Here is a 14913-nt window from a genome sequence, read left to right on the forward strand (position 1 = left end):
CGAGCAGGTGTTGGTGCGACAGGACCACCGCAGGGTTTAGATCCAGACTAGAATGTCCAGTGGGAGATGGATGCTCCTTGCCCCGATAGGGAAAGACTCACGGGGAAGGGTGGGGGGGGGGGGGGGGGGAAGAGACAGGGTTTGTAAATTAGAAAGAGCATCTCACAGAGACCTCCCCAGTTACAGGCTACCATTCTCTTCCCCATCCCCACCCTGCCCGCAGGCCTCCACCAGCTGAGCTAGAAAAAAATCAAGTCCGGCTGGGAGCTGGTGGGGCCTGGAGGAGCCCGCAGGCCGTCTGCCGGGAGCCATCTCCCCGCCGGTTGCGAAGTCCGGCACCTGTCCAGGTGTGCCGGGGGCGGGAGCCGCTCGGCCTTCCGTGCCTCAGCGCCATCTGTGCCCGACTTCCCCTCACCAGGGCAAGGTGCCTAGGCGTCCACTCTTTCTGCCCGGACGTACACACGTTGGGGTCTGCCCAGGCTGGGTCTCCAGCTGCTTAGAGGCAATTCCATGGCCCCACCCATTCCCCTCCAGACACCGCCTCAAGTGCCCCCTGCCCCTCCGGACCAAAGCGTAGTCACTTCCAAGTTCGAGCCCCCGGTGGAAGCAGAAAGGGAGGGCCCTGAAAGCTGGAAAGGCCCCTTCCCTGATGGGGAGGACTCGAGGATGACAAGCCGGGTCTACGTCCCCCTCCCAAGATGGCCAGGCCCAGCTCAGCTAAGGCGTCTCCTCTTCCAAAACGGGTGCCAAAAAGGCACAGGCCACCGGGTCACATCTGCCGACCGCGCCCCAATTTCTGTTGTTTCCGCAAACCCGAGGAAGGGAAGCTCAACTTCAGAATGTTGGATTTTCCTATTTTCTTCCTTGAGGCCACGAAGTCAACAGAAAAATCGAAAGTTAACCCGGAGTCAAAGATAAGTGAAATCACATGCATTTTCTATCAGACTGGAGCCGTTTGGCCCAGTGAGGGTGAAGAGAGCCTGGACAGCGCCCTTTAGGCCTCTCCTCTTGAGAACCCAGTGGACCTAATGAGGACTTTGGCGGAACCTCGGGGGAAGGACCGCTCCCCCTCTCCCGGGAGCCCCCGCCTGTGCCCCGCTGGTGACTTGCGGAATCCAGGGCCAAGATGGGGTACCCATCGCTCCTCGAACTCGTATTGAAAACGATTCCTGCCAGCGTTCCCCTCTCAGCCCCAGCGCAGCCTCCGGGTCTCTGACGAAGTGACTTTTCCGGGAATCAGAGAAGAGGACGGGGCAGGCACCTGGAGAGGAAGCTACCCGGCCCAGGGGCAGGGACCTGCGCCCCGCGTGCCGGGCGAGGGGCAAGAGCGCTTTGGGCTGGACTGGTTCCCCTGGTGGTTTACTACGCTCTAAGGAAGGGTGGGCCGGGACCCGGCTGGGCGCTGGTGGTCACCGGCGGAGCCGACGGAGGCCGCGGCAGGGGTTGGAGCAGGCGGGACCGAGGACCGGAGCGGGAGGTTCAGGCCCGGCCCGAAGGCTTGCGGGCGCGGAACTGAGCCCAACTCCGGCCGCCGTGACGTCACGCGCGCCCGGCAGCCAATGAGGGCGGTGCTGGCGTGGATATTAAGGAAAGTTAGCGCCTACCCGAGCACCCTCTTTTCTTATCATTGACATTTAAACTCTGGGGCAGGTCCTCGCGTAGAACGCGGCTGTCAGATCTGCCACTTCCCCTGCAGAGCCGCGGTGAGAAGTGTGGGAACCGCGCTGCCAGGCTCACCTGCCTCCCCGCCCTGCGCTCCCAGGTAACCGCCCCGGCTCCAGCCCGGACTCGTTCCCGGCCCGCGGCGCCTGTCCGCTGCCCGCGACGGGCGCCCCCAAATCGGAGCCCGCCCCAAGTGACCCAGGGCCTTGGCTTTTGCTTTTTAAAGGAGGCATGCAAAGGCGGAGGGGAGTTGCTGAGGGGTGCGAGTGGGAGAGGGGGTGTTCTTGTCTTTGCCGAGCCTGCCTTTCTGCAAAGACAGCAAAATGTTCCCGGGCCCAGAGTGGACCGCCAGGCGGGCCCGAGCTGGGGGCGGGGCGGGGGTCTGCTGCTTCTGTCTCGAGAAGCTGCTAGCAACGGAGAGAAATGCAGAAGGTGGGGACGCGGTTTGTACCCAGATCTCCGTTTCGCGGTCCGCCAGGAGCCCGCAAGAAGTCCCCTCCCGCGCCCGCAGTGCGTGGAAACGCCTCGCTGCTGGTCGCGCGAGGTGCGGCAAAAGTTTCCCGTGGGAGCAAAGTGTAAACGGTCGCAACAAAGTCTTAGAGATGGGGTTCGTTTCTCAGAAAGGAGCGGAGGACGAAAGAATGCGGCCCTGAGAGCTGGGCAGCGTGTAAAGCCCCCAGAGTGTGATTTGAGCTTCACTTGGGAAGACCTAATAATTAGCGATTCTCACTGAGCTAGAACGCGCGGGCTCGGGTTACCGCGGGCGCTGCGCTAGCTGCCTCGGCGGGAAGCGTGGGCGCCCGGTGAGCCCCGCGGCTGAGCGCGGTGCCATCCTCCCGCCCCGAGAAGGCCGGAAGTATCCCGGAAGTGGGTCAGGGAAGAAACGACTCCAAATTTAGACAAATTCGTGGGGTGTGGGGTGAAAATCCCAGGAGACGGGCTCCAAGCGGCCGGAGGCGCCAAGGCGGGCTTAGGCGGGACAGAGCAGCACCCTGTCGCGGACGTTGAGGCGGCTTCTAGCCAAGCCCCAGCTCTCCCCACTCCCACCCACAACCCTGGCACCCTCAATCCAAACCTTCCGGAGGGGCCTCTGGAGAACGTTTGGATCTTAGTCACCTGTGACAGGTGCTTGGGACCCTTGCCCGGCCCCGAGTAGCGGGCCCGTCCTGCCCACCTCGCCTAGTTAGTCGGGGAACAAACGAAGTGGCCCGCAGGCCCGGTGCCTTACCTGGGCCGGGGTTTTCTCCTTCTCGGGCTCCTTCGCCCAGAGCTGGGCGGCGAGCAGGTTGCCTGCTTCGCAGTGAGAAGTGGATCGTCTCCTCCAGTCATAAATCAAACCCAGTCATCCCCGGGCCTCCTCCCTCATTAGAGATGTTTATTGGAGATTGTGTTTATTCGGCTGTCACAGCGAGAAAACGCGATGACATAATTACCTCTGACCAGAGCCCTCGCCCCGCGCCCAGGGCGAGCGGCAGACCTACTCTGTCGCCTTCCCACTTGCATGCCTTCCTTGATCGGAGGGCGGGCATAGTTGGCTTGTCTTTTTTCCCCCAGACCCTCTCAACTAATTTGGATTATTGAGAGAGTTTCTGTTCAAATTTCCCCAGGTCCTGGGATTTTATTTATTTATTTTAGATTTTGAAAGGAAAACCTAAGGGCGCCCAACGCCCCTCCGGGGCAGAAGGGGGCAGCGCGGCATAGACTGAAGGAGTCCCTCTCTCTTAGCAAACTTTCCAGCTGGCCCCGGCAGCGGCACGCCGAAGCCTGACAACCCCGGAGCCCAGCTTGGGGGTGGGGGGCGCGCGTTGACCCGGAGGGGTGGATGCCGATATTGGTGGCGTTATTTGTTACTCTTTTGCTCTCTTTGCTCTGGGGAGGAATCAGAGGTTTCAGCCTCAGGATGAAGATTCTTCAACTCTCCCGGGCCGAACTCTGCAAAGCCAACCCGCAGCTCCTACCCCGCCCCTTGGCCCCCTGGCTGCCCCCAGGCGTCGGTTTTCCGCCCCCGCTAGCCAGGTTTGTAAATCACCATCTGTGAGGCAGAGTTAGGAAGTGATGAAAAGCGCTGAATTGTTCTCTAATTGAAAATACATTTTTGGGGGAACCGCGCTGACAAATTTCTGGGATCCTGGCTTTTGATCCCTCACTGCCGCCTCTGTTCTCCGGTCGATAATAAAACTCGCATTGAGTCCCTTAGTGCCTTGATTAACAGGCAGATTAACTCTTACCGCGGTTGGGAACAGCTTGTCCCAATCAATGTCATTTTAAAAGCTGGTCAGGATGCGCTTAGCTCTGGTTCCCTGGCTGCTCCAGCGAGGAGTCTGACATTTTCTCCCCCAGCCCCCAAGCCACAGCCTCAAATCCCCCAGCAAAGCACCCAGTCCCGGGCCTGTGGCTCCGGATTCCGCTAGAGGACAAATTGCAGGACTCTGACCTGGGCCTTCAGAACAACCTTTTAGGAGGAGATCTTCAGGGAGAAGGGACTGAGGTGGCCTTAGCTTGCTTTTCGTTTGAAGCTGAAATATTGCCTCTTGGGGGCAGAGGTTAAAGGCAAAGGTGAGAGGGGGACCATCCCACAGGGACAAAATGGAAAACAAACTTTCCTAGGAACCTTATTTGCAAAGATCTGAAAGAACCGCTGATTGCAAGTGTCCTACACAGGAGTTTAGACCCAATTACTCCTGTAGGGAGCAGGAGGCAGCCGCTGGGGAGTCCGATCCACCCAGCTGCAGGAATCTCTTCTCTGGGAGACCCAGCGGGACAATGCTTCTTTAAGTATTTTTCTGTATATGTAAAGAAATAAAAACAGGGGTTTGCCGCCCAGTGGAAGGAAGAGAACGGACCCCAGAGCACCCTGACTCTCTTGTTATTTAGCAGGAGACAAGGAAGGGCGAGGACGCTGCTTCCCCCAGCCGAGCGTGGCCACAGCCTGGAGGCGCTGCCCGCTCTGCTCCCAGCTCCCGGCTCTCCTCGGCTTTCCGAGGCCTTGAGCTCCGGAAAGTGGCCGGGCGAGCGGGAACCCGGCAGGTTGCTGGAGAAAGGAGAGGGAGAAAGATCCCGAGAAGGGAAGGCACCCCGGACTGGGCGGCTGGGATGGGGGCATTGCCTTTCCTGTTTGAGCCGTTTGGCCTGCTCTGCAGTCCAGGAAACCTACCTTCCCTGGGCCTGCAAAAAGGGAGCCATTTGGGGGCTCTGCAAAGTGACACAGGTGTCTGCAGAGACTGTCTTCCAAAGAAATGCGTGTCTCCACCCTTCCCAGCACGCCAGCCCTGCGCCTCTGCTTGGCCTGGGAAAGCACGAGTTCAGAAGTGTCTGGCACTGGTGGGCGATTCTTGGTTCGGAAGCCGGGAGCGGAACGCGAGTCCTCAGCGAACTGGGCGAGGTTTTTGCCTCGGCAGCCTTCGCCACTGGACCTGAGAAATGTTCAGAGGTTGGGGGACTGGGAGGCCGCAGGTGAATACCAGAGACGGGTGTGGGTGAGATGCTGCCGGATCTCACCAACTTGCGCACCGACACAGACCAGAGGCTCCAAGCGATCTCGCGCGGGCAGCGATCGCCCAGTGTGCTGCCTTCGGCACAGCTGGCCTTCCCTTCCGGGCTGGACCACCCCGGCGGCCTCTGCGGAAACATGCCGGCAAGGTCGAAGGGTTGCCCTCCTCGGACGCCTTAGGGCAGGGGGACCTGAGGAGAGCTGGTAAAGGCGAGATGATACCCGAAGGAGAAATCCCCGCGCTGGAGTGCAGCAAGTGGGGCCCTGGCGAGTCGGAAGCGCAATTAAAATGGCGACCTGCAAGTCTCACTTTTGCGCACACCTCTGTCCCTGGCGCGCCGCGCTGCGGCCGCAGCCCCGGATCCGACCGCGTCCTCCCTAGAGCAGGTACTTGGCAGAGGGCACAAGACGCTCCACGAGACAGAGTAGTACCCCCACCCTCCTTGAGGCCAGCCCAGAGCGAGGAAATCTCGCTCTCCACCCTTCTCTCCTTAAACTTTGTAAACTCTTCCTTCCCTCCTGGGCTGAGCCCACCCCACCCCCCAATATTGACACACTGGAAGCAGCCGAGCCCTTTTGTTTCTTGTTTGTGCGAAGGGGTTTTCAAGATTCCTTCCGCGGGGCCCCCACTCCCATCCAATGACGTCAGTAGCATGCACTCCCAGCTCCTGAACTCCTATGATTTTTTGCTGTTATTAAAACTTTTCTCAGAGGTGAAGTGGGGTTTGAGGGGCAGGAGGGAGAAGGAGCTGATTCAAAGAGCCAGTGGCCTGGGGGAAAATAGCAACAAGATTAAGGCTGTTTCTTTCCGAGGCAAAGCTTAAGAAGGTGCTAATCCAGCTGGTCGCTAATTGAGAGGTTGTAAAAATGATATTTGCCTCCAGTTCGGACAGTCTCTGGGTCCTTTTTTTTTTTTTTTTTTTAACCTTCTCTCTCAAGCCCAGGGGACTTGAGTTCAAGCTTCTTTAATGCTTGTTTGAGAAATAGAAAGAGGAAGAAAGATACAGACTCTCTGATCCGAGTCCCAGGCCCATTGCCCCACTGCCCCGGGATCTCCCGAAAGTCGCGGTCCTACGAAATCCCACGCAAGAGGCTGCGGATCCTGGCGCCCGGCTCTCTCGCCTCTGGCCGGGTTTCCTCCCCGAGCTGCGGGCGCCTGGCCGCGGGAAGGGGCAGAGCCGCTGGCTCGCCCGCGCCGGCCCCAGCCGCCTGGCCCGGGAGGGGGAGGCCTCCGCTTCCCTGGAGCTCTGCCCCGGCTCCTCGGCCGCGGCGTTGCCGGGCACCTGGCGGGGCGAGGAGCGCAGCCCACACCAGGCCCGGTGGCCCCGGGCAACCTGCAGCGTCTTCTCCGTCCTGGCTCCGGAAGCAGCGGCAGCGCGGTCTGTCAGCGGCGAGTTCAGGGAGCGCAGACTTTATTGATGAGGTCTGACTTTCAGCACTTTCACACTTCAAGCGGAGTCAAGTGTCCCAGGCGGTGGCTACGTTTCAGCCTCCCTGCCTTAGTTCTTCCAGCCCCATCCCCCTTTCCGGGATCCTGGAGTGTGTTTCTCCTCCTAGGCCTTCCTCCGTCCTGCGCCAGGGCTCACAGGCTCCGAGAAAGTTCGGGACAGTTCAGGCCGAGACGGCTGCTTCCCCCCCCCTGTCACCTTAACTGCGGGCGCCGAGGGGTGCCTTTGGAGTGTACTGAGGTGTGTCCTAATCGTCCGACATTCAACAAATGGACTTCTGGTGTGTGGTCAGAAGAGAAAAGCCATTTACTTACTTTCCTCCCGGTTTTCTGGCAACAGCTGAAGGGGAGCTGCCTCCGTGGACTGAGCGGACCCAGAAGAGGGAGTCGTGGTGCGGAGACTCGCCCACCACACACAGATAACCGGTGGCACCCACCGACAAACGCTGACACACCGACATCGCGGGCGGACACACACACACGAGCTCTCCCAGCATTGGCCATCTCCCCCCACCCCCGACCTCCAGCACCCCTCCCCTCTTATCTCCCCCTTGCTTCCCCTCCTCTTGGGCGCCGGGAAAAGCAGCAGCACTTAGTCAACAAATGGCACGTGGGAGAAGTTGGTGAGTGTTTGGTGAGGACTCTTCAGGGCTTTTCATAAGAACCCTCTGTACACAAAGTAAGTGGCGTGTTTACTCGGGCCTCTCCAGCCCCGACTGGGCCTCCGCTTCGCTGCGCGCCACGGATTCCGAAAGGAGAAAGGAGAGAAGAAAGGGCCGGGGTAGCTGAGGTGGGGGACTGGGAGGCCCGGGAGGCCTGGGCTGGGGAGGCCGCCGGCCTCGCCGAGTTCTGGGCCCGGCTGGCTCCTCTCGGCCTACGCTTCGCCGCGGCCTCTACCACCCTGGCCGAGCTGCCCGGACCCAGTGCCGCCCTCGTCCCTTTCCTCTTCTTCCCTTGGCCAGGTGGGCTAGGGTGCGCCACCGTGTTGCTCCGGGGCCCAGGGCCCAGGCCAGGATGGGCTAGGGGCGGGAGGGGCCGGCGGGGGCGGGGCGGAAGGCCACGCTCGGCGGAAAGTGGCAGGAGAGGGCTGCGCGGAGCTGCGGAAAGTTGCTCGCTTGGCGGGTTGGAAGCCCAGCGCTCAGCTGAGAGGGGCGGAGGCCGCGACCGCCAGCCCGGCGGTCTTCCCTCGACCCTTCAAGCTCGCCCGCAGCAGCGCGGATGGCGCTGGCTCCGGGAGCGCGCGGCGCGGGGAGATGTCGGCGAGCGGCCGAGCCCCAGCGCGGGGGCCCAGCGCCGGGGAGAGGAGCCGGGACCCACCGGAGGAGCCGAAAACAAGTGTATTCATATTCAAACAAACGGACCAATTGCACCGGGCGGGGAGAGGGAGCATCCAATCGGCTGGCTCGAGGCCCCGGCGCTGCTTTGCATAAAGCAATATTTTGTGTGGGAGCGAGCGGTGCATTTGCATGTTGCGGAGTGATTAGTGGGTTTGAAAAGCGAACCGTGGCTCGGCCTCATTTCCCGCTCTGGTTCAGGCGCAGGAGGAAGTGTTTTGCTGGAGGATGATGACAGAGGTCAGGCTTCGCTAATGGGCCAGTGAGGAGCGGTGGAGGCGAGGCCGGGCGCCGGCACACACACATTAACACACTTGAGCCATCACCAATCAGCATAGGTGTGCTGGCTGCAGCCACTTCCCTCGCCCACACTCTTTATCTCTCACTCTCCAGTCGCTGACAGCCCATTTTATTGTCAATCTCTGTCTCCTTCCCAGGGATCTGAGAATTGCTCTCACACACCAACCCAGCAGCGTCCGCAGAGAAAACTCTCACCAGCAACTCCTTTAAAATACCATCATTTCAAACCGTTGTGGTCTTTAAACAACAACAGCCAAAAAAAAAAAAAAAAAAAAAAACCAACCAAACAAAACTCTTGACAGGAGCTTTGACAACGAGAGGATGCCTCATCAAGGTGAGTCCGCTCCTTTCTTCTCGCTTCATTTTTGCTGCAATATTCCAGCAGGTCTCCCCCTTCCTCCCCCCCTTCCTTCCTCCCCTTTCGCCCATCCCCTCCCCCACTGCTATGCCCGGAGAATTGGGCCGGCGAAGTTTCCACGCAGGAGCCCAAACTTTCTACTTCCAGCGAAAGCCCGCGTTGGAGGGCGACGGCCGGCGAGCGTGAGCAGCGCAGGTTCTGAGCGGGCGGCCGGCTGGGTCCCAGCGCCAGCGCCAGCGCGGGCGGAGCTCGCAGTCAGAACCGAGGCTCCAGGAGCAGCAGCAGCAGCGGCTCCCGGCCCCAGTGTTGCCAAATGGTCTCGGCCGGCGGGAGAGGACCAAGAGACTGCGCGGTGCCCGAGCCCCGGGGACGGCCGCAGAGACCAGCCGCCGCCGGCTGCTTTGTCCAGCCCGGGGCCCAGCGAGCGCACGGAGAGCGGGCGCGCCGAGGGAGCGCCGAGGGAGCCGGCTCGCCGCGCGGCCGCCCTCCGGCTTTGTGCCGCGCTCGGCTCCAGCGCAGAAGAGCCTGCTGGCACTCGAGCACCGAGGGGTTACCCGCCCCCCATCTCCCGAGCGGAGGCACTCGGTGAGGCAGCCACAAGCCGGAGGCAGAGAAAGAGCGAGCGAGCCAGCGAGCGCGAGCCGGGAAGGGAGCCACCAGGCCGAGGCGTTGGAGGCGCTCTCCGAAGAAACTCCGAGCCGAGTGGGAGGACCGTCAGCCCCTATTGAGCTACCAAGCTTTTGCCCCCAACTTAACTTGAGCACGAAGATCGGAACTTCAGAACTCTCTGCTTGCTCCCCAAGCTTCCCCCAACCCTGTTCTTCACCCCATGAAAGCTCGATCTCCCCTGTCCTCCAGCCCTCCGCGCTCGGTGGGTATTTTTCCTTGTCTTGCTCGCGCCAACCCGCCCTTCCGTGCTGGCCATTTCAACAAGTTTCGAGGGCTGCAGGTGGAAAGGTGCTTTTGCTTTTGTTTTTAATCCGAATGCCCCTAATTTAATTCTTTTTGAGATCTTTAAAATAATCAATATGAAAGCATTGGCTTCCCCCTTCCTCTGATCACATCCTTTCCCGGTTAATTAGTTTGAGTAATTTGAGAGCTTTTCGATTCTAGGTCCCCAGGAGGAAAAGTGTCTTTTCAAAGTTCGTAAAGTTGTTGCCTCTTTCCCTGTGTAGATTTTCTCAGTCTTCCTGCGCCATAATAGCCCTGAATTTTAGCAAGTGTAATTGGGGGGAAATGGAGTTGAATTTCAAGTGGAAATGCTTTCTTTTTCGAGTGCTAAAACCCGGCTCTCCAGTCTTGACTGATTTCTAGAAAGTTTAAAAACAATATGAACGTGGTTTCTTTTCTCTTACTCTACAAAGGTCTCTAAGCCGTTTTGGACGTTTAATACGAACTTGGGAAGGTTTGAGGAGGGAGTGGGATCAGAAAATGAAATAAAAAGCAAAGAGCTTGAAAGCCTGGAAGGTTTACTGAGGAGAAACAATTGTCGTTGCCTTTGGCATTCCTTTTTTTTTTTTAAATAGCGGGTGACCTTTGCAAACATTTGAAGACAATTTGATTCGCTGCTGTCTTCTTTGGCCAGAGAGGAAAACTTTGTCATCTTAATTGCTACTTATTCTTTGGTTGGGGGACCCGGGAGGGCCGAAAGCGAGTGCTCCCTTTCACCCCGCCTAAGGAGTTCTGGGATGGATTTTGAAATTTAAGCAATAAAGCAACAACAGCAAAATGATTCCATTTGAAAGCTGACGCTTGTGCCCGGACGGAGGTGTGGAGGGGGAAGTGATTCGGTGGCTTAAGGCCCAGGCGACTCGGAGGTGCCTGGAGATCCTTAAATCCCGGCGTGGGTCTGGGGCCCCGGTCAGGGCCTTACTTTCCAAGCCGCTGGGGGGGTCTGGCCTCTCCGAGCACGATTGCTTCCGGGTGTCAGTGCGCCAGTTTCCCTGGTTGCTTTTGGACTTAGCTTTAACGATTACTTAAGTAATTAGATAGTAAGTGTCTTAGAGGAAGGGGTGGGGGTGGAGATGGAGCAGAACCGGAACTCGAAGTGCTGCCACATTCCCAGCTGCTTCGAAAACTAGTCGGCTGGGCCTCCCTGGGATCAGCTAGGGAATTTTAAAAAATGGTACCACGAAGGTACCGGCCAGGATGGGCGGGGGGCGCTCAGTTGAAGTTGTGTACAGCGAGGACTACAAGAGAGGAGTTCAAGAAGTTTTACCCCTCCCCGAGGAACTCTAATTCCCCTTCCCGCCCATTACTACTTTGCAGCTTCAAAGTTGCACATTGGAGGGGGTGGGGGGTGTATTCTGCGGCGGATTTGGGGTTTCTGCCAGTCCCGGGCTTGACTTGGGCTGCGGAGACTGAGAGACAGGAAGGAGGCGTCAGGAGCCAACCTAGCACAGGGTAACTAGGTAGCTCTCCGCCTTCGCCAATATTTACCAGGCCGCATCCGGGCTTTGGGAAAAAGTCTGCTCTTAGGTTTATTTTTATGGATTCGATCTGCCTCCCCGCTAGTTAGTAAATTAAATTCTGAATGGCCTTGAAGAGAAAAATGTGCTTCTTGCAATTCTTTGCTTGCAACATTAATAACCACCATAGGCAAAAGAAGGAAAAAGAATGAATATTTTCATATTTTTTACTTTAGTAGGGAGAAATGATGCTGTGACTATTTTATTTTACCTCTTTTTTTTTTTTGGTAAACCTCTTGAATGAGCTCTTTATTGAAACTCTCTTTCCAATTGAGCTCCCCACAGTGCCCTTGTATCTTTTTACAGCTCCTAACAACTCACACCAGTAACACAATTACTTCCTGATATTTATAACAAGAAACTACTTTTCTATTTTCCCTTCTTCGTGAGGGAAGGTAGGGAAGGGTGGTGAAGGTGAGCCGTAGGGGACTGCACTGTGACAGGCCTTATGAATCGAGAAGCATCTCTCTGTTCCCTTTGTGAGTTGGTGGGTTGTCGGTGGTTTGGTTGGAAGCTGTGTTGCTGGTTAGGGAGACTCAGTTTGGCTCTTTGGGTTAGGGAGAGCCGGAGAATAGAAGCCATTGTTCCTGTCTGTAGGCTTTGTCGACCACGCTCACCCCCTCCTGTTCGTACTTTTTAAAGCAGTGAGGCGAGGTAGACAGCGTGTGTCACAGTACAGTGAAAGGGGGGAAGATCTAAACACCAAAAGAGAAGTTAATCACAATAAGTGAGGTTTGGGGGAAAAAGTTGGGCTTGACACTTTCGAAGTCCCATTAGGGCCTGGAGATGGAGCAGAGAGGAGGCCTGACTAGGAGGCTGTGAGGGGCTTGAAGGACGAAGGGGAACCCACAGTTAGGTGCTGGGGGCCTGGGGAGACCTAGGGTGGTGAAATTCATTAAGGAAGGAGGGAGTGTAATTCTCAGCCTTCCCAAAAGTCTCCAGCCTGTGTCCTCAGGTGCCACAAAGTTCCCTGGTGTTCCCACTGCCTTTCCTGTCTCCCAGACGTGCCCCTTTCCCCTGCTCCAACCACCTCTTGGCCTCTACTCCCTATCCTGCTCTTCCTCTTATTCCCACTCTCCCCCTTTCTTGGTCTTGATGTTTTTGCAGAATGAACCCTGCAACTCATCAGATTCTCTAATTCTCTCAAGTCATGTGGAGCAGCCTCTTATGAAGGGTGGGGACTGCTGTGAGAGAGGCCGCTGCAAATGTGGGTGTGGTGCTGGGATTTAGGGTTTTGTGGCAGTTTGATTGAGCCTGGGTCTTTCTCTCTGAGAGTGGGGCTTGAAGAGTCCATGGGCCTATCTCTGTTTAGCCACGGTTTGACATATCCTTCTCTCTTTCTGTTTTGTCTTAGGGGGAAGACAAAATTAGGGGTGCGCAGATGTGTGAGGCCTTTTATTCTAAGAGTGGACAGACATCCCAGATTTCAGGCAAGTTATAAGTGGCTGCTTTGGGCTTCAAAACCCAAAATAGTTAAAACTCACTATTTCAGAACGCTTCTTCATTGTAGTTCAGAGGGAAGAAACAAAAAGCAAAATAATCATTCTGTTGATTAAAGGGTTAATTGGATCGGGAATATTGGAGTATTTTATTTTAAGTCCAAAGAGTAGCTTTTGCATGCACTGGAGGGCAGAGCTGGATGACCCTCAGATCGCCCCAAGCGGTTGAGTGGATCAGTTCCTAGAGAAGGGGGCTCCTCTCCTGTCCTCCTTCCCAGGTTAGACCTACCTGGCGTGGCGGATCGGAATTAACGCCGTATTCTCTTCCTAACAGAGCCCCATATCCGAGTCCGGTGGGATCCGGTGGCCCCCAGCCAGCGCCAGCATGCAGAACAGTAAGTGCCTCTGGTCTTTCTCAGGCTTCGGGCTGGGGGCGCGCGGGCAGGCGGATCAGGGGAGAGCGCGTTGGCTCGCCGCGCCCGCGCTAGCCCGGCCGCCCCGCGGGAGCGAAGAGGCCGAGGAACCCGCGGCGGCTGCGCCCCCCTCCGCGCCCGGCAGCCTGCGAGGGGAGGGCGTTTCTTCTGCTGTCCTCCCTCCTGGAAGAGCAAAGGCTGGACCCGTCAGTACAACCCGCCAGAGTTTGGGAAGCTGTGGTGGAGAAACCCCATCCCCCCAAACCCTGTAACTTACACCCCCTCCCCGCCCCTGCCCGGGCTCTGACCCCGGAGAGAGGGGCTGGGCTGAGCAGGGCGGGGCGAAGCCTTCTCCCAGTTGCGCGGGGGGAAAAGGAGGCCCCTTTGGGCTTTGCCAGGACTGAAAGTCTTCATCGTCGGGGTGGGGGTAGGGAGCCCCCCACCCCCAGTCACTCTCGGGGCAGTTCCTCCGCTACCCTGACCCCAGGCCTAGGCCAAGGCTGGAAAAGGGTCTGTGGAGGGTGGAGGGCGGAGGGCGGAGGGCGGAGGCGGAGGGCGGGGGTAAACTCGCCCCGTGGGGCAGTTACGGAGCGTGAGAGAGAACAGGGTTCTCTCGCTGGAAAGGGGGGTGGGGCGCACCCTGGAGTTGGAGAAGCCCTTGCCCTGGCAGCTGCAGCTGCGTGGGTCCTGGTCGTTCTAGCGCCATAGTGTCTCGGATTCCCGTCCTCCTGTACCTGCCTTCCTCCCTCTGCCCAGCCCCCTGGGTACCGCAGCACAGCTTCCCGCTCAGTCCCTGGGCGCCGGAACCGGACCAGGCTGGAGCTCCGGCCTGGAGGCTAAATGAAACCAGGCCCGGGTTGAGGTGCGCAGGCTGGGCGTAGTTTAAGGGCTCAGCTATACTCGAGTGCGAAAAAGCCTGGGTCTTCTAGCAATCTCTCCTTATCGAACCGCAAAGACCTAGGAAGGTCTCCAGCGCCCTATCCACCTGTCCTGAAGCGCTGACCGCTCCCTGAAGTTGCCCAGGCGCGTGGATGCGAAGCGCAGGAAAGGGCAAGGAGGTGGCGAGCTTTGCTGCGGGTTGTTGCCAGATCCCCTGGTTTGGGCCGGGAGATACCTGCCTGGTATCTCCCCCTGAGCTCAGTCTCCCCAGCCGCAGGCACTGGTGTGGGATCCAGCCCCGCCGCGCTGGGCTGAGCGTTTGCCGCTGCGGCCTGGCTCGCTGGCCCTGAGGGGCGCAAGGTCGCGGGCTGGCCCGCAAGGCTTTGTGCCGCTCGCTCCCGGGTGTGTGCGAGACGTGGAGCATCCAAATTGACACCATATGTTTTCCTATTAAATGCTTCGCGGTCGAATTCTAGGCGCATAATCATCGCCACTGGGCGAGAACGCCAGCGGTCCCTAGGGAAGGGACACAATGATTGAGGCTTAACCTCTGAAGGGGAACTCAGAGCTACGCTTCCTCGCTGCCTTTTCGATGCTGGCAGAGGCCCTTGGCCTTGCCCTCCTCAGCCAGCAACCGCTGGCGGTGGCTGCAGGGCTGGCGGGCAATTTGCTATGTTTTGCAATTGGGGGAGAAGGAGGAGGTCTAGGATTAGGCGGCCTCACATGCCTTGGCATTCGTCTACTATGAATTACCCAAGCTAAGCGTGCAGTTGAAGACTCTCCTTTTCAATCTGTCTGTCCATCTCTGGGATAGCTAGCACTTTCCAGGAGGGCTCCCCTTGCCCAGGGTAGGGGGGCGGGGAGAGGGGAAGAAATGGGTAAAAGTTGTTGGTTGCTGCAGGGGTGACTGGGACTTGCCAGGCAAAGGAGGGCAATAAAAGGAAATTGGGAGAAACCGGAAGCACGGTCTAGGCCTGGCCCTACTGTCCCTGCGCTGTCCCGTGCTCGCGCCGAGCCCGGCCTGAGTCCAGATCCCCCAAACGCCTGTCACTTCTCATCGAGTTGAGGCTCGCGCCCCCACCACACTCGATGATGGCCGCCCCAAGCCTCTGCTACCCTGAAA

The 14913-nt window shown here is 58.3% G+C and overlaps 1 protein-coding gene across 7 annotated transcripts in view; it reads left to right on the plus strand.

Moving 5' to 3' along the window:
• Nucleotides 1-1608: 1608 nt before the first annotated feature.
• PAX6 (paired box 6) overlaps nt 1609-14913 on the plus strand; it is a 28905-nt gene continuing 15600 nt past the window's right edge. For 2 of the 7 annotated variants that reach the window (XM_012522290.4, XM_012522291.4), the window contains exons 1-2: nt 12457-12489; nt 12833-12893. In XM_012522290.4, the coding sequence (XP_012377744.1) occupies nt 12884-12893 (10 nt within the window). In that variant the 5' untranslated portion in view covers nt 12457-12489; nt 12833-12883. The other 5 variants (XM_004446880.5, XM_004446881.5, XM_071218128.1 and 2 more) reach the window with 5 other exon arrangements.

The sequence above is a fragment of the Dasypus novemcinctus genome, chromosome 10, assembly GCF_030445035.2.
Source record: "Dasypus novemcinctus isolate mDasNov1 chromosome 10, mDasNov1.1.hap2, whole genome shotgun sequence".
Lineage (NCBI taxonomy): Eukaryota > Metazoa > Chordata > Mammalia > Cingulata > Dasypodidae > Dasypus > Dasypus novemcinctus.